Source organism: Numida meleagris, chromosome 1, assembly GCF_002078875.1.
Source record: "Numida meleagris isolate 19003 breed g44 Domestic line chromosome 1, NumMel1.0, whole genome shotgun sequence".
Classification (NCBI taxonomy): Eukaryota; Metazoa; Chordata; class Aves; order Galliformes; family Numididae; genus Numida; species Numida meleagris.
The window spans coordinates 87544601-87569503 of NC_034409.1; the positions used below are offsets into that span (position 1 = coordinate 87544601).

Here is a 24903-nt window from a genome sequence, read left to right on the forward strand (position 1 = left end):
CCACCCGGCCGCCCGCCTTCGGGTCCTCCCGCACGGGGGGCGAGGCAGGGGGAGCCTGCGGCGCCTCTCCGCCGCCGATCGGCCGGCCCGCCACGGGCGGCGCGGAGCGCCGCGCTCCTATTGGCCAACCGCAGACCCGCCTCTCCTCCCCTGCGCGGCTTTGCCCTCCTCCGCGTTTCTTTGCCGCTGAGAATTTTGTCCTTTCTCCCCGCCCGTTGGCGGTAACCAGGGGTTACTGGCCTGGTCACGCGTCCCTACCGATGGGGGCTTGCACCAATGGGCTGCCTGGCGTCGGCGGGCCGCGGGGCACGTGACCCCGGCGCGGCGGGGTGGATTGCGACCACCCCCGCAGCTGAGTGCCGTCCCGTCCGGGCCGCCTAGGCCGCGTCGTCGCGCCTCAACCGCTGGTAAGCGCGGAGCCTTTGAGACCAAGCTGGGACCTGTATCGGTCGGTGTTTGTCCGCAGCGGCAGTCTGGGCGTGAGTGAGGTTTGTAGTTGCGCGGAGAGGGTTTCCTCTGAAATGTTCGCTTTAAAAACAAAAGCGTGCTCCCGCAGCAGAGGAGACGGGCAGAGGTAGATGCCTCCAGATCTCACTGGGTCTTAGGGCTGCCTGCTTTTTGGGAGGAAACGAGGAAGGATTCGGACTGCTCGTTCTGTTGTAGTTCTTCTTTACGTGATGGTCTATAGCTGTCTGTTTTCACAAGTGCTTATATGCTTTGGTCTTGCAGAAACAAAATAGATTACTGCATTAACTCTTGTCACTCGAGATTAAGATCAAGAGCTACTGAGCAAGCCAGGTGTGATGTGACCCCAAATCACTTTTATGTGACCCAGAGTACTGGGCACCAGCAAGCCCAACACTGCTCCTGCTTGTACGTTGTGTGCCTGTTGACTATGCTGAAGTTTTGGCTGTACATTGAGGAGGAGTTGAGCAAGATGGCCTTTAAGGATCCCTTCCAACTCAAGTGATTCTATGATACTAAGGAGAAGCATAGCAGGAAATAGTTAAACTTGCTGAGAAGGGTAAGCTTTAAATGCTTGACTTAGTCATTCTTTAAAAAGGGTGAAAGATTGATATTACAATGAAAAATTCTCTACCAAGGGCAGAATCCTTCATGTGAACTCTTGACAGTGAAGTATCTGAAAGATACTTTGATGTGGAGGTAGATTAATACATTAATCAGATGATTTTGGGGTTTGTACTTGCTGGTACTCTGTACTTTGGATCACATTACATATGGGCTGCTAAGTAGTTCTTGATCTTAATCTAGAGTTATAAGAGTTAATGCAGTTATTTATTATGGTTTTCTTAGTGTCTGTAGTAACTCTTTCTGTTCTCTTACCTAAACATTGAATCTTTTACAGCTTTTATCCCTGATGCTTGTGCTGACTTGCTATCTAAATGTTGTTATAGCTTAACTGTACAGTTTTATCGATTTCTGAGTTTGTGGGCTTGTTGGTTTTGCTTCATCTCAGTAACTATGAAGTGTTCAAACTAGTTGATGTTATATCTGGAGCAACGTATGTGCTGTTGATGAGCTATATGTATCTGCAAAATAGCGTAACACAATGTTAGTTGAATTTTACAGGCAGTGTCTTTACTGCAGTTTTGTTAGAATTTGTAAAGCTGGACAGCATGTAGAATGTGGGAAGGGGTTTGTTCAGTGGTGGTGCTCATGTACTGAAAATGAATTTATGTAGTCTCATTCTCAAGATTAGCTTTGTTGACACTTGCTTGTTGGTCTAGGCGCTGTATTCCGTGGCCTGTGTTTTCTTGGAGGCTTTTTTGATTGTTCAGAGCCTGGCTTTTAAACTTGGAATACTTGTAATCATCTTGTTCTCTTCTTAAGGAGCTTCTCTGTTCCTCACACGCTAGACTGTCTTGTGGAGAAGCTATTCTCAGATGCTCTTATACATAGCAATATAAATATTTAAAGAATATCTGTTGTTTGTTCTGGAAGAAATCTGATCTGTTTCTGATATTAATTGATGTCAGACCCATGCAAAGGCATCTGTGAATGCGTCGGCTTTATAAGGTCAGGATTCTTCAGTTACTACCTGCATAAATTATTTAAACTGTCGTTTGTTAGGGATAACGTGTGTTTGCTAGGGATAGCTCCTCAATTTTTCCCCACTTTGATTAGTTAAGATTAGCAAGAAGTTTAGAAAGTTATCCTTAATTACTCAGTTTTCTGCTTCCCTTGAACATGGCATTGTTTGAGCTTGGTTATCATTTAAAATAACAAAGGAATTAATTTGGTTAAAAAAGGAACTTTGAGAAACGAGCTTCAGGAAATTTGCTGTCGTAATTCAAAGTGTTACTGCTTTCAGATGACCTGGTTGTAGAGGCAAGTTACCAGTAGAGAGTATCTGTCTTTGTGACAACCTCTAGAGGAGAGATTGGCATGTTATTAACCACCATCCCCTGTCCTTTGACGTACGCACGGATATTAGTCCTCTATTCAGTATGTTTCTCTCCCTCCCCCTTGGCAAATGTCTGTGAGAAGAGTTGATGAGTCGGGTCCCATCTGTGGAGGTTGCTGTTCAGGACAGGACAAGTGGCATGTTGGACTGTGGGATGTCAAGATGGGCTTGGAGTGAGTTGGTGCTGCTCTGACCTGGTTCACTTCAAAAGGCTCATCCTGCCTTGGTTTAAATAGTTCTTGTAATATACAACTGGAATAATGTGTTATTTTCCCCCAGATTTATATCTCCTTGAGGAAATTTTCCCGTCATTCTACATTAGCCATCAAGTGCATCTGAGTACTTGTGCAAAGATGATCTCGCAAATAGATTTGCCTTTTCCCAAGGGAGAAGCAGCCCCCATGCTGCCTTTCCCAGCCACTAGCAAGCTCTGGACTCTGATCTACAGTAAAGTAAGCAAGCTTTTGGACCAGTACAAGAGCCTGCCAATAACAGTGATGAAGGCTGCTCTGAAAATAATGCCTTCTATTTTTTTATGTTGGCCTGTGATATCAGGGGTGGATGTTGGTGATATGGCAGTAGAGGTTGAACCTTCCCACCAATATTCTGTTACATGTTGTTGCCGTGTTACAGATGGCAGCAGAGGGGCAGTCTGATAAAATGGCGCCTGACATGGAAGCGCATGGGAAGCAAATGTGTGTCACTGAATTCCTCCATGCAGAGAACATTGCACCCATTGACATGCACTGACATTTGCTGAAAGTTTACAAAGACCAACCAGTGGATGTCAGCACAGTGAGGCATAGCTAATGGCGGTGACTGTGTTGAAAAGGGGTGTTTTGTAGCTGAGACTTAGCTCTTCCAAACGGTGTTACAGTGCTCTTTGTATCTGTTGTAATTTCCATGCAAACATATAGGAGGTGTTACTTTTGGAGTGACCTACGTGTAACTTGTTGAGCTTAAAACTATCATTATTTTGATGGCAAGGCAGAGTGGGAAAGAGAAAAACCTTGATGCCATGTGAGCACTGTTCAGCAACTGTGGTATCAGCAGCGTTTTAGTGAAAAATACAAAGCACAGCACCATATGGGCTGCTATGAAGAAAATACACATTGTTCCAGACAGAAGCAGTAGCACGCTAGCAGGAGTATAGTGACTTTGAAGTTGTGTGCTAAAATTCATCCAAGATTGCCAATGAGGGGCTTTCCATGAATGTTTTTGTACTGCTATTGTTTATAGTAGTACTGTTGTAGCTGAGGTGACTGAGGGTGTTCAATAGCTTTTGCATCTTTGGGTGTTTGACTGCATGATTTGTGTAAGCCTTGCTGTTTTGTATTTATGTATGCGTACAAAGAAGTATACATGCATGCGATCAGGCAGTCATTCCCTGTGTTTTATTCCACAGGGCAGCATCAGAAAAGAATGTTCTGTTTCTTTTTCTCACGCTTGGAGGGTAGAAAATGGCATTGTAATGTGACAGATACTTGATTCTACTCTTTAATTTAGTGAAAAGTAGTATACTAAGTTGCCTATTCCTCAAAGTACCCTCTAGAGAACTCAGTTTCCGTGATGCATAAAAGAAACTGACAGTAAATGAATACATGTAGTGGGTATGACATTTTGTTCGTATTTAATGTCTTATCGTGTTACGTTCTTAGGCCTTACCTGTGCTTGAATTTGGGCATTATTGCACAGCCAGGAGAGCTGTGCAATGTGACTGCTAAACAAGCACTGGGTTTTCATAGCTTGATGTGTTGTACTGCTCTAGCTTGCTGTTTTCCTGATGTGCACAGGTCTTGTATTATTTTTTTGTGTAAGTGCTGTGGTATTGCAACCCAGGTGCACAAAACGGGGGCAAAGAAAGTGTGAAAGGGTGGAAGATGCAGTTGGACTTTATTGGGGTTGAGTATAGAGACACCAAATAAACAGGTTGCTGCTGCTGTATGCCGTGTGTACAGAGGTTTGTCTTGGTTACATGTTGGGACTAACTGCATTTGTTTTCCTTGCTAGGAGTGACGCATCAATACCTGGGCCTCTGCTGTCTCCCAGTCTTCCTGAGTTGTTCTGACCTGTCCACACTGTTTCTGTAGCTTTCAAGGCTCTGGATGGCTAGTGAAGAGAGATGTTCAATCTAATGGCCAATTGTTGCACCTGGTTAAAACGGTGGCAGGAACCTGTCAGGTAAACATGTGAAAGTATTTATTTTACACTTCTGTGCTGACTTTCTTCTTGAACTTTATCTCATGTAATTTTACCAGTGTTTTACTTTATTTCAAGTATTTTTTTTGAATTCCAAGATTTTTTTTAGTCCAACTGAGAATCAGTAGTGTTCTGAACTTACAAGTTCCTTATAATACACATACTTTGTTTCTGACTGAAAGAAAGTATAGTGTTCAAAGTACCATACATTGGATACAGTTTCTTGTGGGAAGATGCTAGAATGTTTATGTAAAATTTAATCAATTTGTCTTTTGCATTTTGAGATTATGAGATGTAGTTTAAAATACTGTCAAGGGCATACTGTAACCCCAGTGTAATTCCGTATTTTTCTTTTAAGTACCTTAATGCTACATTTTGTGGTCAGCTTGGTGATCCGTTCCTGCTTCTTAACTGTTTTTCCTTTTTTTTTTTTTTGTTAGTTTTATTTTGACATACTGCATCCTTTTCCCTTCAGTTGGCAAAGATCTACAGACTTTATTTCAAACTGCTTACAAACTAGAAAGAAGGGAAATAAGGGGTACAGCGCCATTGTTTTTTTTTAAACTTCATACTCATATATGAGGATTTGCTCTTGTGTGCGGGAAAAGTTGAGGTTTTGCTGACCATGCTGCTGCTTAGGGGAGTATATTGAATTAAACAGCTTTTTGATACAAGCCATTTGTTGTAGACAGTTGTGAGTTTATAAGTGTTCATGGCTGTTCCAGTTACAGCTTATGTTTAAAGTATAATTTACTGTGATCCTGTTGTTCATTTTTATATTTTCTCAGAGCTTTTTGGCTCTTCTGAAAGAACGTAGATGAATTATACTTCATGTATGATGTTATTATAGTTTCAAGATTGGAAATGATGATGCTTTTAGTGTTATTTCACTTAGGAGCATAAAGTTGAGGAAATTTCTTTTACTTGTTTGAGTATTTGTGAATTGGAGAGATGATCAAGTTATACACATATTTTTCCTATGTCTTTGCTTAAAATCCTGTCCTAGTACAAATTCTGGTCTGTATGTTGATTTGAGTATATGCAGTATATTAGTAACACCACTAATTTGCACGTTTGCAGCTTCAGTTGTTCCTGCTTGGGGAAAAAAAGACATGTCGAGTACCAGAGCCACTTGGCTTATAGCATCCTATGTTGTCAACTCACATTTTTTAAAATTCTCTTATAGTGGTATAAGCAAGACCACAGTTTTGTCTGAGACAGAGAGATGATAAAAATACAAGACAGTGGAAACTAACTTAAAGAAACCTCTAAAGAGATGAACACTATGAAGAAAAAAAAAAAAGCACAGTACCATGAAATTAAAATTTAGCGGGCAAATACAATTTATCTCATGTGAAAGTTACAGTACAATGCTGTACTTCTCATTTTGTACCTTGTTCTGGTTTGACATATCCAATGGCAGATACGCAAATGTAACGATCTCTGCAACTTTGATCTTTAGAGATTTATTCTTTCTACTACATTGTGGGAAACTTAATATGAATGTATCTTTAAAAACAGGCAAAAAACAATAAAATAAGTGATATCTGGCAAGAAGGAAAAGGACTTGAAATATCTTTCTCTCTTTTTTTTTTTCATTCTTTTTGGAGGAAGGTGACATTAATAATGGTGGGTCTTGATAATGCTGGTAAAACTGCTACAGTCCGAGGAATTCAAGGAGGTAAGCAATTAATTTATAATCTAAATGTAGTGTTGAAATAGTATAATTACTCGCTTTGCACCATTTTCATCTAATGTATGTCTTCATCTCTTGATTTATCTCTTCCTCTCAGATTGTACATTGTTGAAATAAAATTTTTGGTGACGGTGCACTTCTCTTAGAGTCTGGTAGCAAAAGTAAACAAGTTGCAGGCTCCGTTACGTGGAGTGCTGCAGATAAGGGAAAAATTAAAGGGCCTCGCTTGGAAACATAAAGATCCTGATTTTTGATATCTGGCATGTTGTGCTAGGGTGGCATTAAGAAAATGGTGCTCCTAGTCGTGTACATCATGCTCAAGGGAAATAGTAGAGCAAACTTGGCTTCTTGACCACTATAGTTAAGATAATGTTGAATGAGTGCAGTGTAGTTTAACACACCAACAGCAACTGACAAGCAGCATTGTTACTGCTCAAGAGTAATAGTAATACAGAGTTAAGGTGGAGAGAGCTGCCTTGTAAAACACTGAACTATGCAGCATTAGAGCCTTTGGTCCACTCACTCAGAAAGTTAATTTTCAGAGACGTTTTTAGTTATTTTTGGAAATATTAAGTCACTATTCAGAGTACCTTAGTACTTATGTGCCTTGAGTACACTCCTGTATCGTTATTGTGCAAAATACAAATTTGCAGCAAAATCTCTTCTGGGTAAGGGCTCTTGTTTGTATTTCATGAGCATCATAGCATGTTTTTGAGTGGGAAGAATTTTTCTTGGTTGTTTCAACAAATAGCTGAAAGAACATTGCTGCTTGATTTAAATGAAAGAAAGTGTAGGAAAAATACTCAAGTCTGTAGGTAATGTTCTAATTCATGGTTGGTTTGAATTAACGTTAAGAAGCAGAATATTATGGTTAATGAAGTGTTTCACATCTCAGCCTCCACTAGAGAAATTGGTGGACCATGTTCTTTGCATGTTGTGTGTGCAGAAGTAGCTTTCTGGTAATCATCCAGTGACATGCAAGTATCAGTAAACTTTGTATAACATCAGTGTTCTAAGTAATATAGAATCACAAGATCATTAAGGTTGGAAAAGACCTCTAAGATCGTGTAGTCCAATGGCCAACCCATCACCACCATGCCCACTAACCATGTCCCTCATTGCCACATCTGCATGTTTCTTGGAAATTTCAAGGTACAGTGACTGCGCACTTCCCTAGGCAGCCTATTCCAATGCATTGCCACTCCTTCTAAGAAATTTTTCCAAATACGCAACCTGAACCTCCTCTGGTGCAACTTGAGACCATTACCACTCGTCTTATCACTGATACCTGCGAGAAGAGGCTGACTCCCATCTTGCCACACCTTCCTTTCAGGCAGTTGTAGCAGGCGATGAGGTCTCCCTTGAGCCTCCTCTTCTCCAGGCTGAACAATCTCAGTTCCCTCAGCTGCTACCCATAAGAATTCTGCTCCAGATCCTTCACAACTTTGTTGCCTCTCTTTGGACACATTCCAGGGCTTCACTGTCTTTCTTGTAGTGAGGGCTGTGAACTGAACACAGTGCTCAGGGTGAGGCCTCATCAATGCAGAGTACGGAGAGACAATCAACTCCCTGCTCCTGCTGCTACACTATTTCCCGTACAAGCCAGCATGTCATTGGCCTTCTTGGCCACCTGGGCACACTGCTGGCTTATGTTCAGTTGACTGTTAACTAGCATTCCCAAATCCATTTCCTCCATGCAGCTTTCCATCTGCTTTGCCCCAAACCTTTAGCGTTGCTTGGGGTTATTATGACCAATGTGCAGAACCCGGCACTAGGTCTTGTTGAGCCTCATGAAATTGGTCTAGCCTACTGTTCCAGTGCCCTCTGTAGGATCTTCCTGCTCTCAGGCAGATCAACTTTTCCTTCCAACTTGGTGCCACCTGTAAACTTATTGAGGGTGCACTCAATCCCCACATCCAGATCACCAGTTAAGATATTAAACAGGACAGGCCCCGACACTGACTCTGGGGAACACTGGTAGTGACCGTTCCCCAGCTGGATTTAACTCCATTCACCACCACTGCCTGGGCCCAGCTGTTCAGTCAGTTTTTTACCCTGTGAAGAGTACACCTGTCCAAACTATGGTCTACCAACTTCACCAGGAGAATACTGTGGGAGATGGAGTCAAAGGCTTTGCTGAAATCTAGGTAGACTACATCAGCAGCCTTTCCCTCATCCACCAGGCTGGTCATCCGATCATAGAAGGAGATAAGACTGGTCAGACAGAACCTCCCTTTCATGAACCTGTGCTGGCTGGGCCTGATCCCTTGGTTGTCTTGCGTATGCTGTGTGATCTCTGATAAGTAAATAGGAAAAGGTTAAAAAAAAAATTGCATTTGTATGTATATAACATAAAGAATAGTTTCAGTGATGTATCTTTTATATCATTTTTTTGTCTCCTGAAAAACACTAGCAGTTTTGTAGGCACTTACTTCAGTAAGAGACCACTTGATTTTGAATTACATGATATCACTTGCAAGCAGGATGTAATTTGAGATAAAACTTGTGCTTATGAAAAATATTCTATAAGGTATTTTTTACTTGTGAGACTGAGTTTTGAGTAACTTCCATCTTGTTTACAAAAGAGACTACTTAAAATTGTATTGACAGACTTTGTGTCAACTTTCTGTTTATGCTGGTTATGCAAGTTGACTGACTTCCTCAGTTACGAATAAAGTTAGGAATAACCTCTCATTTGTGTTCCTGAATCTTTACTGTGGAAATGTGAGTACCTTATTTAGCCTTCCATTCTGTTTCAAGATAAACTTCAATGTCTTCATCAGCTAAAAATTACGGTTATTTCTGAAAGTTCTTTTTTTGTGAGGGAGGAAAAAAGAAGATATGAATATTTCTAAAGAGAAGCTCCATAAAAAGGTAGTTCTGACTTCTGTGACTATTTCCCAGGTCTTGAATAGCATTTGTCTTAAAATTGTTTTCTAATAGTACTTGCAGAGGTTAGAACCTTCAAGCTTTTTACATTTTTTTTTCCTTTTTTTTTTTTTTTTTCAAGCTTGGTAAAAACAGTATTTTTGCAACAGTCATGCAGTCTACAGGAGGAAGCAATGGTTATGATTGGTGTGTTTTAGGAGAAACCATCTCCAAATGTATTTTGGTTCTTAAATGTGGACAAATCAGCATAGTCACCGGTCATATTTGCCAAAATGGATTTGCAGGTTATACAGCAGATGCTGTTTTTTTCACACAGAGTGTTTATTGATGAACCTTGCAGTACAACAGGACTAAATGTTTCAGCAATATGACCTTAAATTCTGCATCATTAGTAACTTTGACCCTTAACAAGCCTTCTTGCTCTCATTGTTCTTTTGTACAGGCAAGTACAGTAAGTACAGCTCGCAGTGCAAAATATTCCTCAAAACAAAGACTGAATTTTGAATTTGGAATCTTTCACAAACAGGTGTTCCATTCTCTTTGCTGGAATGTTGGCCTGAGCTGCTCTCGCAAGGGGTCTATTCTGAATCCTCATGTGGGGTGTGATGAGCATATTCTCACTCTCACGGCTTCCCAGGTCATAATACATGGGCTGTTTTGTTTTGTTTCTCAGATTTGGTTTAATACCACACAGCTGCTGTATACTGTTCTATGCTGTTTGGATGGGGCACCCGGGATGGGATGGATCTGTTAGTAAAACTAAAAAACGCAATTGCCTTCAACTGTGGTGCTAAGTTTTAAAGAATGCCTTTTTTCCTTTTTTTTTTTATTTCCTGGCACTCTTATCTCAATCGATGTAAAATAATTGGTTGAGTAGGGTGTTAATTTAAAATTTCCTGAGGAGAAGGAAAATATGAATGTAAAATACGTGGTTAGCAACATGCTGTCAAGTAACATTGAAAGCTTGCTCCATCTGTTTAAAATACAATTTTTTTTTACAGAAATTACAGTGTAAAATGCTCTTTAAATGACTAAGGAAACTTCAGTAAAACTGTTCTTCTGTGATCTCTCTGACAGAGTCTCCTGAGGACGTAGCTCCAACGGTTGGGTTTTCCAAGATTGACCTTAAACAGGGGCGCTTTGAAGTCACCATCTTTGATTTAGGAGGTGGAAAACGAATTCGGAACATATGGAGAAATTACTATGCTGAGTCTTATGGTGTAATATTTGTTGTGGATTCTAGTGACATTGAAAGAATGGAAGAAACAAAGGAAGCCATGACTGAAGTTTTAAACAGCCCTAAGATATCAGGGAAACCCGTGCTAGTGTAAGTAATGTCTATAAATGTTTTCCTCATAATCTGAAACTTTGTAGATCTTGACCTTCAGTATACGTTCTGAAGAAGTATTGGTGTATATTATAAACATAACGTACACTAACAGTATTGCTATTTTAGCACTAAACACTATTGCAATTAGTTCTTTGGTTTTTCTGAAGTATTTTCTTGTGCCATTGTCTTACTGTCGTACTAGTTAACAGAGACTCTTCTTGCTTTCCTTTCTTGCTTACTGCTTTCCCTCTTGAGGTGTGTAGTGATATTCTGTTAAAACCATTCACTGCATCTGACGTTACACCTTTCTATTTAATCTTTGTCAGGGGTATTTATTTTTCTTCTCTTTCAGTATTTCACAAAAATACATTGGATTTTTTTTTTTTTTTTTAACTCTTAAAGATTTTAGTTGTGCTTCAAATGATATGATAGATTAAAGACTGCCTAAGTCTGAAATGGGAATTTCTTGTAAAAATGTTGTTACTAAAGGCTGCGGGGAGACCTTACTGCAGCTTTCCAGAATTTAAAGGGAGTTTATAAACGTGAGGGAAATAAACTTTTTACATGGGTAGATAGTGATAGGACAAGGGGAATGGTTTTAAACTAAAAGAAGAGAGATTTAGATGAGATGTCAGGGGAAAGAAAGGCGGTGGTGGTTGTTGTTGTTGTTTGGTTTTTTTACTGAGAGAGTGGTGAGATGCTGGAACAGGTTGCCCAGAGAGGTTGTGGATGTCCCATCCCTGGAGGCGTTTAAGGCCAGGTTGGATGGGGCCCTGGGCAATCTTGATCTAGTACTTGATCTAGTGGCTGGCAATCCTGCCTGTGGCAGGGGGATTGGAACTTGATGATCCTTGAGGTAGGTACTTTCCAACCCCAGCCTTTCTAAGATTATATTTAGACCTACATCCATTCCATAAATTGTAAATGATCTTTTATATGCTACAATACCAGTAAAGATTCACTAACAAATGTCTTGTTCACTTAGTGTGTTGTGGTGCTGCTGATGCATGATCAGTGAAATCTCATTAAAGAAAGCTTGCTTCAATAGTATTTGGCATTTGCTTTTTCTTCAGTCTGTGTGTTTTAAGTTTAAGCAGTGAGGATTTTTGTTTTTTCGAAGTTTCAGAAGGTCTAGATATTCTTTCACTAAACAGATAAAGAGTTGTTAATTTCTCTCCTTAAAAATATCTTTTGTGATATACTGAAACTAATATTCTGTTAAATTCAGCAATGAAAAATTATAACAAACACCATTTTGATAGCTTATTTTGTAACTTTAAAGTTGAAAATGGTTTCTCAGAACAGTATCTTCAGTGGGTGTAAGACCTCCATAATTCAGTAATTGTATGTTTCTATAGTATTATGAAGAATCTGTGCTTAAAGCTAAAAGGAGAGGCCTTCTTAGAAGTATTGATACTCAGGTGGTTTGAGAGTGAAGCTTTCTAATCTGTTCTAATGAAACGAAGTGTGCTTAAGCAAGCTAATAGTATGTATGTTGAAAAATAGATTGGATTTTAACTACTGTTTCTATCTGAATGATATTAGTACGGAAAAGGCAATAAAGCCATCTTAATGCAACTAGTTTAACTCAAATCTGTTCTTCTGAAAATGAACCTGTGACAGCTGACAACTGTGCAGTGCTTGAAAACAAATATAACTTCATTTTTATTTTTTTTTTTCATATAAATCTCTGTCCTAATTGTGTAATAGAGCATATGTGGGTGTTTATCTGAACCTCCACAGAGCCCACGCGCTTACTTGGTGCTTAGTCCTGGTTTTGATCCATGTCAGTGGCTAATCAGGAGGCAGAGTCTGTTAATTGAGTCTAACTGTGACTAAACTAAGCTTATTGACGTTATTGCTTTCTAATTGACCCTCTCCAGTGTTGGGGCAGAACTTGCTTTTGCAGTATCTTAGTTTTGTGAAGGGATCCAGTAGTTCTTCAACTTCTTCAGCTTCAACTGTGGTGCACTCAAGTGCTTAAGTGGTTAATCAGTCTTTTATGTATATGGAAATCTGGCAGATACGTTTTTAGGTACCTTGTACTGTTTTTCTACTGAAGATTTACGTTCAGCAAAGGTAGAGGAAAATCTGCTTGCTTATTTTCATGAAATGATGGGAGTTTACCATCTTAGTTATCCAAATCCCACTGCGAAGTGTGATTTTAAATTGATGTAAATATCTATTTATGTAATATTTGATGCATGGACACTGCATTCATACATGGAAATATATTTATTTGTGCACATAAATATATATAAATATTGGGGATGCATAGACACCTGCATTTGTACATGGAAATGGCGCTATGAAGAGTGGAAACCGGAGAAACTAAGGTAAAAAGAAACATACACAGGAAGAAAAAAGTAAATAGAGATAAAATGATGAAACAAGTGTTATTGATACCTTGGTGCAATTAAAATCTGGAGGGCGTGGAGCTATCAATCTGACTTGGAAGAAGCTGATACAAAAAGAAATGAGAGTTTGATTCTTATATAAATCTTGCTAGCTACTAAGGGAAGGTATTAAGTTTTATTAACTCAGATACCTATCATATGTTCTTAAAGTAGGATCCTAAGCTTATACAAAATAACAGAATTTCATAGAACCGTTTAGTGTTCTGGAGACCCTCAACTAATTTTTCTAGCCACTCTTTTAGTAGTATGAATAAATGTCTTGCCTCACTACAAGAAAGACAGTGAAGACAAATGTTGATTATACTGCAGTGAGTTTGAGCTGGTGATGGAGCATGTGATATGAGGAGATGCAAGAGAGCTTCATTTGCTCAGAAGTAGGAAGAAACCAAGGGGGGAAATCCTAACACTACATAATAGGGAGGTGCAGAGAAAATGGAACATAGCTCTTCTCAGAGAGGTGGTGATATGTTGAGAAGTGATAGATGAGATGCAACTAGATAAACGCTTGTCCTGATTTGACCAAGAAGCAGAGCAAGAGGTTCCTTTCAGTGTAATTCTCTGCTTCTAGATTATGGATGTTTTTTAAAAGGATGTTATGTATTTATTTTATTACTAATGAAATTGAAACTGCAGAAGCAACTGCCTGTTTGAGTAGGCTAGACAACAGTAATCACATGTCTTATCACAATGCAATAGATGTATAATTTTCGCCTACCCTTACCTGGTAGGTGTCTGCCTAGGTAATTGAATAGTGGAAGTATCCCTATCGGTTTATTATTACTTCATTCCTCAGCAGGCTGCTAACAAAAGTCCTGTAGGTTTGAAGTGGTCTTTTTCTGCTAATGTTCTTTAATGTTTTCAGAAAATACCAGCTCAAAACTTGTAAGAAGTCTCTGTAAGAAATACAAAAATGCACTATTAAAATAAATAACTCAGTGTGTTCTGCATGCCCCAAAGCAGTGCATGCTGTCCTACTATAATATGAGCATTATTTCCTCGTGCCAGGATGACCTGTAAGTAACTTCTTACAGAGCCAATACTCAAATAGTCTTGATAACTAAACAGTAAGTCAGAAAACAGTTTATGCATCAGTTTCTTGATTGTTACTGAGATTGTCTGCTTTATGTGTTAATTTTATTTGTACTACTTCAAGTTATTAGGGGAAAAAAATGAAATTTGAACCAAGTAAACATGAGCACTTGGACAAACAAAAAAGGCCCTACAGCAATTAAAAGAATACTATTATTTCATAAAATGTAATTCAACTGGTCTTGCGAATCCTGTCTGAGATTTACAGTAATTTTGATGTTTCCCAAAAGCACAGATGGCATGCTGACACATTGTTTTGTTGGTGCTTCTTATGTGTGGAAGAACAAGAAAGTGTTATTTGTCTCCTTTGATCTTTTCCTCTAGTTCATGTGTTTCTGTGAAAACCATAACATTTAGGCACAGATGAAGATCCCATTTCAATCTTTGAACTCAGTTTGGAAAAACAGGTGCAGTTTTTCCGAAGTGAGTGTGTGGAAGGAGAAAAGGGAAGAAAATGAAAGAAAAGAGAAGGAAAGCAATAAAAGGGTCCTGGGATTGGCTGATAAGTTCAGTTTACTACATTGCTACTTAAGAAGTTCATTTCCTCTGTCATTTGCAGCATGGACAACACCAGCAGCATATTACTTTGCAAGGGTTTCTTTTTCGATACCTGACTGCAAGTCCAAATTTTTCCCTAGATATTTGGGTGTATTCTTGAGTGTTGTTCATACTGATTTCAATGTTGTTGATCATCTCCCCCTGCTCTTCCACCAGAACTGATATCTGGACAAAAAGTTCCTTCAAGTCTTTGATCTGACTCTCTAGGCTGACCAGTTCTCTGTGTCTCTGCTCAATCTCCGAAAGCTGAGCTTTAGTAATTTTGGCTTCAGTGAGCACATTTTCATTGAAAATCTCCCATTTTCCTTGCTGGAACATATCGTTGACTTCATCCTCAGATACCTCTTTACCAGCTACTTCAAGCTGACGAACAATAAATCTTCTGCATTTCTCTTGCTTGGCTGTTATAGCTTCATTGTATGAAAGCATAGCATTTAGGTAACTCCGGGACAGGAAAGCATGCTGGGAAGCTAGGATTCTTACTATGGCACGTGATAACCCATGTTCACTTTCAACTTTTTTCACTGTTTTTGACAGTTCATCCAAACCTTTTCGTATGTGCTCTGCTTGAATTTTTATTTCTCTTGCTGTGTTAGATTCCTTTTTAAGAACACTGAACCTTCTCATTGAAGATACTAGACTTTTTTGTTGTTGACTGAATTTTTGAACTTCCTCCATCAAATTATTGATCTCATTCTGAAGCTTCTGGATTTCATGGAAGTGCCTTTCAGTTATAGGCTCCCTTTCATAAATAATGGCCTGCTGTTCAAACTCTTCCTGTTCTTCTTGTACAGGTGGACAGTTATTTTCTCCAACTGTCTGTAGTTCTTTGGCTCTCAGTTTAAGCTCCTGGAGGCGATCTCTCATGGTTTTTGTGCTCAGATTTCTTTACCTCTCTTACAACACAGGGAGTTAGCTCCAGGTTGTGTTTTTTTTTTTTTTCTTGTTTTCCTGTAATCAAAATGTAAAGAAAATCCATGTTAGCAGTTGTCTATATGCGTTAAAAGTAGTTTTGGAACTTGGAGCCCTTCCCCTTGTACGCAGTGAAAATTAGCAGCAAATTGAAAGTGATTAGGTATTATGAATAAAGGTACAAGGGAGGTGATGTCAGAGCAATCTACTCTTTAACCCAGTTTCTATAGGACTTAATCATAACTGAAACTTTTTAGTTTATCTTCAGTGTGCACAGTTATGTCTTCCCTTCGCTTTCTTGTTATCTTGTGCTTTTTACACATACAGTAATTCGTAGTCCAGTCTAATTTTTGTGATACATTGTGGTTTATTATCTAGAACTTAAAATAACTAGGAACATGGCATGCAGGGAGGATTTCCACCTTGTGAAGGAATAGATGAGTAACGCAATTTCTCGTTTTATCATAATTCATAATTTGATGAAGGAAAATGATGCACTTTAAATCTTTTTGGAAATATAGGTGAATCTTCATCTTTGGTGGCAAACAAGCACTTCAGCCTTTAAGACAGTCTGTCTAAGGAATCAGAATTTTGGCTTGAATATGCTATTTTAAGCTTTTACTTCAGCTGAGCTGAAATTTTTTTCTGCTTTTTGTCTGTGGAATTAAACTGACGATAACTGAAGTGGTAAACTACAGCAAGCCAGAATTTGTAGTTTAGCATGAACATACTAAATAGAAGTGGATCCAAGTTGAAGATTGTATAAGCTTCTCTGGATTACTGTCATTTTACATTGTCATTTGCGATCTTAATACTGTTTTTACTAATGGGTTCTGTACAACGTTAGCATGCAGTTCAGTATTGTTTCTTACTTAATAGAAAGTGGATTTAGTTACATTTTCTACCTTAACTGTTGTGCAGCTTTCACTGGGGGTATTTAAACTCACTCTGAGAATTCAATTAACAGAGATCTGTTAATGTGATACTGAACTTTTCTAGTGGGAATGATTTTATAGAAAATCTGAGAAACATACCTTTCAAGTGGCTGTGGATGTAGGTTTCAGTCTGGCCTCTGTGGTCAATCTATATTTCCCTGTTTGATTTTGAGCACAGAAAAATATTTCAGGGTCTTGCTTGAAGACATCTCCCATTTTAAAAAAAGAAAAAAAAAAAAGAAATTAAAAATAAAATCTTTGAAGTTGGCAGCTTGTTGCTGTTGGTTTATGCCCACACTAAAATAGATAATTTTTTTAAAATGACCACTGTTGAATGTGTGCTTGTCTTCTCGAATGCAGCAGTATCCAGGGAGAGGTATCTGTAACCTGTAATGCACACAGAATGAAACATTAACCGAGAAGCCCCAAAAAACAAAAATGATAAGCATTAATATTTCTGAATGCAAATATTTCTTCTTTAAGTTTGGAGGAAGAAAGAACCTTTTCATGCTACAGGGAATTAGAGGATGGGAAGGACTGTTTGTGGGTTTGTAAGTGGGATGGCATGCTTCTGGGATATAGTTCACTGTACCACATACTGAGAGTTGGACTGAAAGATTTATAAGCTTTACCTTTCAGTAACTTTGACACGCAAAGTGAATGTTGTGGGCATTTCTTCCTATGAATGCCATTAAATGAAGTATTTTTGAAGAGCATTACAGTTTATTTGTTTGAATTTGCATGTGGCACCTTTTGTCTATTTTTAAATATTTCCTTTCTTTGTGAGATCTCCATTCAGGTAAATAAGTCATTTGGAATATTGCAGATGATACAAACTTTTAAAGAAATATTTAAAAGGACTAAAACAGTTATTTCATCAAACAACTTAGGTGAAACAGTACCTTTTCACTGAAACATTCTTTAAGATTAAACTTGGCTTTTCAAAATTCATATGCTAAAGGAAGGGCATTTGGTAGTAAGATGCTTATGTTGCCCATTTTCATTACATAGAGCATAACCTCTACACACTAGCAGGCAGCTTGTGGAAGTCTTTGAATCGTATTTATGAACTAGAGTTTATGAAATTAATACACACCATACACACATACCCTGTATCTTCTTGTGTATGTGCTGCAGAGTTTGTCTTTATAGTAGAATGATTTTTGTTGTTGTTATGACTGTTTTGGGGCTGCTATTTTTCATTGCTTTTTTTTTTTTTTATCCTCTGCTCTGTAAACAAAAGGGTTGTTCCACTCTGCACAAATCAAAAGTATTGGTCATTGCTGTTTTGAAGTAGATTGGCATTGCATTTTACTTTTTATTTTCAAGTTTTTGCATAAATCTAATAAACGGTTAGTTTGTGATTAGGTCGCATGCAGAGCTGTTGAAGTGATGTCAGATCTTTCAGAAGAAAACTTTGGCCAAAGAGGATAACTGACAATTTTCCATTACAAAATGACTGGAAATTGGAGACTGTCACTACTGGGCCTGAGACAGAATATGCTGAAAGCAGTACGTGCAACAACAAAGAAGTTTGGCCTTTCAGAGTTCTGTAAATAAGCTGTAATTGCTCTTAAAAAATGTTAAGAATTCAGAAGTTCTTTAAGGGGTGACATGTTTCTGTTAATCGCAAGCTGTTCAGTGCATCTCAGTTACTGAGAGCAAGAGTTACTGCCATGAGATACCTCTGTGTGATTTGACAGTGCAGCATGTTACTGAGGGTGGATCACCTCTCACGTGTATTTCTGTTGATTTCTTTGGGTGGACTCCAAAAATCTGGTGTGTATGCATATGTTTAATACTATGTAATTCAGCAGGTTTTTTGTGTGTTTTTTTAATTTAGAGAAAGTTTCCTTTCCGTATATAATTTTTTTTAATTGTAGGGATGAAAGTATTTTCTTAAACTTCCCATGAACGTTTTCCTTGGACTAAAATCAAGAACTGAAAATCTCTGTACAAAGTGAAGTGTTCAGGACTAGAAGACTATGAAATTTGTACTTAGGGTCTTGTGGTCAAGTCAAATGTGTTTCTTTCATGGGTTTATTCAGCCATGAACGTGAAACTATGCAGTAGTGTCTTTTAGCTGTTTTTTAGAGGTTTCAGGGCAGTCTTCCTAAATGGTTGTGTTTTATAGAAACGTATTCTCTGAAATCCCAATTCTAGAGAATCTTTTTTAGTAAGCAAATGCAGTATTTCCTTCTTGAATCCAAAAGAGTGCATTTTATAATAGCTGGAAGGAATCAGTCTAGTAACCTGTCAATATACAAACAATTTTGTTACGTCAGAATAGCTTCCCATGATAGTTCTGCTGTTTCTCTGATCCCCTACCCGTATCTAAGGTCCCTAAATAGTTTTTTTTTTCATGATCTAAGTCATGAAGCTGAACATTGTGAACATATTTTCCACAGATTTAAACCTGGCTGTCTACAGGAAGATTAACTTAAAAACAAAACTTAAAACGTACAGAGATCAATTGTAAGAAACAATGCTGATATTGTACCATACTGTGGATCTCCCTTACTGCTTTTTTTTATTGATTTGTCCTGAAACCCCTTGACTGCACCCCCACTTCTGTGTTAAGATCTGAATGTAATGTTTATTGATTTACTGCAAGAGAAGAGAAAAAAAAAAAAAAAACAACTGGCAGATAGTGAAAGTTACAATATTGTACTGAGAGTTAACAGGCAAACTTCCAAGTAATTTTTCGAAAAATACTACTTCAGGGTAGAGAAAAATACAACATGTATTTATTTTATTACAGTAATTTCTCCGTGTTGCTTAACTGGTGGTATTTCCCACAGCAAAAAGAAGCAGTTTCTTTAAGGTTAACTTTCTTTTGAAATGTTTCAGAACTGCTTGGCACCACAAGGACTGCTGCGGGGAAAGTTCAGTGTGGGGCATGTGAAAGAACAAGGCTTTGGAGAACTGACCTGAAAATCTTGTTTTAGTACAGCCTAACACATCTGTTGACCCATGTTAATTTAACATGGCTTGACAATCCTGTGATCAAAAGCAAGTTCTAGTGGCTCTATTAACGCTTATGTGAGGTGGCAAGACTTTATTGTATCTAAGGAAATTCAAGTAATTACTGGAAAGCTGTAAAACATGCATGTAGTCATCCAGTTACTCCATCAGAACACAGCACAATTTCTCAAAAGGACAGTTACTGATTTTTCTTATGTTTAGTTTGCTGTGGCTTTGAAGCAAGTTGATCACAGGACAATGAGAACTAGGCTTGATGTTCAATTTGTGTATCTATTAACAGTTATTATCTACTTTTTGATGGTTTGGGTTCACTGGTCTTGAAATATTTGAATTCCTTGAGGGGGAGAAAAAATAAAATAAAAAGCAGCAGAATTGTGTGTCTGTTAGGGGACTCTTTGCAAAGTGTGAATCATATAGTTATCCACAAATGCTACAGTGCCTTCTCAGATTTCAAACTTATAAAGTAAGCAGAAAATGCTTCAGGTAGTTAGTTGATTTTTTTTTTTTTTGGTCATGTTTAAACATTGAGCTCACTAGGGAGGGAATGTAAGCAATGGAACTCTACTTTCATATCTTACTTTCTGTTTGGATTGCCTTCAAAACCTGCCTCTGGATTTGCTTGCCAGTAAATGTGGCTGATGGTATTGCAACTGAAACACATGCTGGTTTCAAATAAATAGGGATGTCTTCATTACATAGATAACCTTGGAAATTGTTGGCTTGACTTCGAGTGTTTCCTAACTAACTTGGTTCGTATAGGGAGTCCTTTGTGTTGTTGTCCTTTGTGTTGGGTTGTATGTATAGGGGTGCATCCTGTTGTTCTTCCAGTTGAGATGAAAGACTTACTGAAGTTCTTGCCAACACAGGGAGAATATGCCTGCTCTTCTAGGGTTGAGTAAAGGGAATACATAGATGCAAATCTCTTGAGTGACTTAGTTTCCCCTACATTCAAAATAGAGACTGGTTCCAATCAATTCCAACTTCTTCTGCTCAGTTTAAACCAGTTCCTAATGTTTCAAACTATTTCAAACAGGATCTGATGTTTTCAAACCTGTTCAAACCCATTTTCAATCTGGTATTTAACACTAGGCCTCCATTCTTTAGAGCATTGACGTATATCAGTGACCTTATTCTGCCTTTTCTGGAAACAGTGCTACCCCATAGTAATGCTGAGGGGAAATCAAGAACAGCTGGACAGACAGAAGTTTGAAGGAATTATGTCCTTCAGTGAATGAGCTCTGTGAGTCTTGATACTGTCTTCATCTTTTTTGTGAGTATTACCTCATCTTCTTGGATCAGGGAAACCAGCTGAAGCTGGAATAACGTTAATTCCTGGGAGCTAGCTGGACAGACAGCAGTAGCAACAGTGATAAATAAAGGTTTTTACTAATTAAATGTTCTGTGAGCTTGTACATCAACTAGACTTCTTTCACATTTAGCATGAAGCCACTGTCCCACTGCTGGGATGCTACCAGATTTGCCTTTTAAGTCATTTGTGCAAATGTTAATTTGGTGTTTCAAGGGAAGAGGACTTACGCTGTTTGTAGCCAGAATCATTTAACATTCTTAGATGCTCCATGTTTTAATTAGATTTCGCTTTAGGAATAGTGAAGTGTGTATGTGATACTTCTATATTTAAATATTCTATACAGTGCCTCCAGTTTGGCAAATCATTTAAGCAGATGCATAGATCTGAACAGAGGGTTAAACCTCCCCAGCAGAGCCCTCTGTCTACCAGTGCAGTACGTCATTTTCATTCTGAGAAGTTGGGACTGGACTTCAGGCAACACAAGCTCCAATCTGATTGAAGACAGTAGGCTTTGAGCGTGTGCTTAAAATTAAACACCTGTTCGGGTGTTTCCCTAATCACAAGCGGTCTCGTGCGCACAGTTGTGTTCTGTAGAATAATTTTATATTAGTGATGTCCTTGAACAGCACTTTTCTCTTAATACCCTGTGAGAGTCCTTGCTAAGTTCTTGCTGACAAACCATGTTGCTACTGTAAGCAGTTCAGGTGAGATGCTGCTGCAGCCCTGGTGTTTTGCAAGCAATGTGAATAGGCATGCTTCTGAATGATTTAATCAACCCATCAGGGTGTCGTCTGGGGAGGAACAAATGCTGAGCTTGCTTTGCAGGTGTGGGAGCGATAAGATCCTCCTCTGTATTTTCTGCCGAAAGCTTTTCACCTCTGCAGATGTGCAGCTACTGAAGTTCCTCACCAAAAGGTAGCCTAAGTTACAGAGGTGGAGAACATGCACACATGTGTTTGCAGATGAAAGGTTTGTTTCTCCTGTCCTGAGGGATTATGTTCTCATGATAGATAGCACCAATTTTCGTGGAGAGAAGTGTCAAATTCCACAGGGCACCAAAGGGGCACTTCATAAATAAGAGTTCAGTTGCTAATGTCAGCCAAACACCATGTTACTAAGTTAGAAAGGAAAGAATTCCCAACTATTTCAGACTGTTGGAGCTTTTTATTTAAAAACATTAAGCTTCCCTTAAGATAGATATGTATTTCACAAAGATAGCTGTTTCAACTGCTAAGCACGCTGTGAATATAGGCTTTGTTTCCTTTCAGGTAAGAGTTGAGTCTTGGATTATCCAGAGCTCATAGTGGTAAAGGGGAGTAAATACCTCTTTCTGAAGTTGAGGAGGGTGTCCTCTCCAGCACATGCAGCGCTTTGGCATCTGGTCAAAAACAGACCTGGAGGCATCATCCTCATTATCCTGAAGTCATTGGGATCTTTTCCATGAATTAAGGGAGCCTGGGACCAGGCTGTAAATGAGAATCTGTTTTTCCTTGCCTTGATGTGTTGGACTGTATGTGTAGCAATTTGTGGCCTAATTCCGCAAGTGTCCTAAATAGAGATGTTTGGTGTTGAGCTCTTTCCAGATCACATAGGAAACCCTGATCCTGCTGTCTGATGTTTTTCAGCAATGTCAAACTCAGAGAAGGGTTTCCTACTGGGAAATCAGCACATGTTGACTTTTATTTTGCACTGGATTTCTCTTTCCCCAGTGTTCCTTTGAGTGACTCCAACTTGAAGTTTTGCCTTGGTGTCGCCTCTCACATAAGCAAACAGTCCTGTACTTGTGTTGATGAAAGGTATTGACACTTACCTGTGCTAAAGCTTGCCCCATTGGTGTTGTCTTGTTCACGCAGTAGGAAACTTTTATTGTCGGATGATTTAGTGTACACAAATTCAGTGTAAAACAAAGGTTCCCTAAATTTCTCCATTAAACTCACGCTTGTGTGTTTAAGGGAAAAACAGATTTGCCTCTAAAAGCCACAAATTTCAAAAAATGCTGTTAGGATTTTGAGGATACTTTTAAATGACTTATTCTGGCATGTAATATATTGCTTTATGTCCTACTTGCTTAACACTTAACTTGCATGGGGCAAAATCTTGTTTTTTTTCATCCAAAGGAATCTGGAGGCATTAACAGAAATAGAGGTCTTGCCCTACAGAAGTAGTGAAATACTTCAAATACAACTGGCAGTCACTGCAGGAGTACAAATTCCACCTTTCCTGTTCTTTAGACCAAACTATTTGTATGTGCACTCCCCCTGCTAATTCATGCTCAAGGCAACTTTCCATTCAGCACAGCCTGGCACATTCTTAGCATCTTCATCAGACTTTTTCTTTACTAGTTGGAAAAGTTGGGTTACAACAGCTAACTGCAGGGGGTAGACTTCAGTAATGGTAAAACGAAACAAACATTAGCTTGCTAAACTGCAGCATCAAATTTTTGGCTAAGTTTAGAAATAGCTCTTAATGCTCTCACATACACAAACCTGAAGAGCATCACTGAAATCTGTCCATGTTTCTTGCCATTCCTCAGACACAAACGTCGCTGTATTTGAGTTACTGAAACATTATTCAGAAGCGTAATCACAAGCTGTAGGCCTTTAAAAAATGCTGTGTAGATATGGAGGCAATACAGCTGCACTAATTCAGTCAAATTCATGTGGCACTGTGCCTTTTCTGTGTACAGTTAAAACATTATGTAATACTGAAAACATAGCCAAGGAACAGATACGGCTACAGGATGATTTTCGGGAGAAGGTGGATGCAGGTAAGGAAGTAAACAAGATCATCTACAGAAGAGGAAAAATCAGGGTCAGTTTTGCCAGTACATAAGCTGTACTTAGAGCTTAAGGATTATTGACCAGCTTTCATAAGCATACTATATTTGGCAGGGAGAAGGGGTAGGAATGCACATGCTGTGTTTCAATTTGGTTGTGCTGACATACTTCATCTCCTGAAAAGGCTTCCTCTTCCAGCCCCCTCTCCCTGCACACATACAGTTATCATTCACATCCACTGATGAGTAAGTTTGTATTTGTTCTGGTAGGCATCTTATATATTACTGACAGGTTTAGGAGCACAGTTTTCACATGTTTGTCAAATATTTTAAGGGTACTGCAAGAGTGTTGGCCTTTTGATAACTTTAATGTGTTACTCACCAGGTTTCTGAGTCTCTCCAAAGTGATGGCGTATGTGGCTGGGAAAGCCTTTACAATGACTAGTACATCTACACGCTGCTTAGGAGAACAGCAGATCCTGATGAGTGGACTACCATTATCCATTCATAATTTGTTATGATGATAAAGTATACCTTAAATTCTTTTCAAAGATAACGTCATTACCTCTGCTGAAACAGCTTTTTTAACAGCAATACAAATAAGGGTTGATTTGTTTTTCTGTCCCTTGGTTATAAGTCAGTGAAGGGCACTAGGTAGAAGACACTTGCAGGCAACATATATCCCTAAGGAATTTCAGGTTAAAAGTGATTTTTTATTTAATACACTTCAAGGCTGCAGTGAAGTTACGTCTCTGTTCGTTGTGCAAAAAAACCTGTGTAAATGTTCTTTTTGATAGTATTGTCTTTGAGTCATACTCTGGTCTGGAACCTGATTGCTGTTTTGAGTGTCTTATGTTTAGCAACTCAATGAAAAATTATTGAAGCATATATGTCATTTAAACTTAATATTAACTCAGTCATTTGTGAGAAAGACTGGGGTTTTGAATGGAAATTTAAGTTTTCTGAGAAGGGCGTGCTTTAATTTATTCTCACAAGAAAAGAAATAATATCTTTTGTATTCTGGATTCTTGTGTTATTAGTCTGAGGTATATTTTAAGCAACTAAAGTAAGCAAACTTCCTACAGGTTAAATCTATTTTCTCCATTGTTTAAAAAAATGTCTTTTAGCTTAATTGTCTTGTAAACAAACATGCTTAAACCAAGGATTTTCAGGAAGCAAGGCAAATGGATGAAAATATCCTCTTAAATCATGATGTTTTAAGATAATAATTCCTTGGAAAAATGTATTTAAGACTAGTTCTAAGTTCAAGTTTCTGTTTGTGGGATGCGTGAGAGTTGTTCAACAGGAAAATATCAAAGGCAGAGAGTTTGCCTTGGGTATAGGCCTAAAAACAGGTACCATTTGTATGTGTAAGTTAGGTAA

General features: G+C 38.6%; 2 protein-coding genes across 8 annotated transcripts in view; one reads left to right on the forward strand and one right to left on the reverse strand.

The window, feature by feature from the left end:
• ARL13B (ADP ribosylation factor like GTPase 13B) overlaps window positions 208–24903 on the forward strand; it is a 47560-nt gene continuing 22864 nt past the window's right edge. For 2 of the 5 annotated variants that reach the window (XM_021401516.1, XM_021401491.1), the window contains exons 1-4: window positions 208–488; window positions 4436–4606; window positions 6235–6305; window positions 10287–10536. In XM_021401516.1, coding sequence (XP_021257191.1) covers window positions 4548–4606; window positions 6235–6305; window positions 10287–10536 — 380 coding nt within the window. In that variant the 5' untranslated portion in view covers window positions 208–488; window positions 4436–4547. Of the gene's footprint in view, window positions 489–4435; window positions 4607–6234; window positions 6306–10286; window positions 10537–24903 lie in introns of those variants that run through there. The other 3 variants (XM_021401508.1, XM_021401499.1, XM_021401527.1) reach the window with 3 other exon arrangements.
• The window catches only part of STX19 (syntaxin 19), a 30969-nt gene continuing 18825 nt past the window's right edge, over window positions 12760–24903 (reverse strand). For 2 of the 3 annotated variants that reach the window (XM_021401550.1, XM_021401540.1), the window contains 2 exons: window positions 16550–16659; window positions 12760–15554 (listed from right to left, as the gene is read on the reverse strand). In XM_021401550.1, the coding sequence (XP_021257225.1) occupies window positions 14595–15470 (876 nt within the window). In that variant the 5' untranslated portion in view covers window positions 15471–15554; window positions 16550–16659 and the 3' untranslated portion in view covers window positions 12760–14594. Of the gene's footprint in view, window positions 15555–16548; window positions 16660–24903 lie in introns of those variants that run through there. The other variant, XR_002440201.1, reaches the window with a different exon arrangement.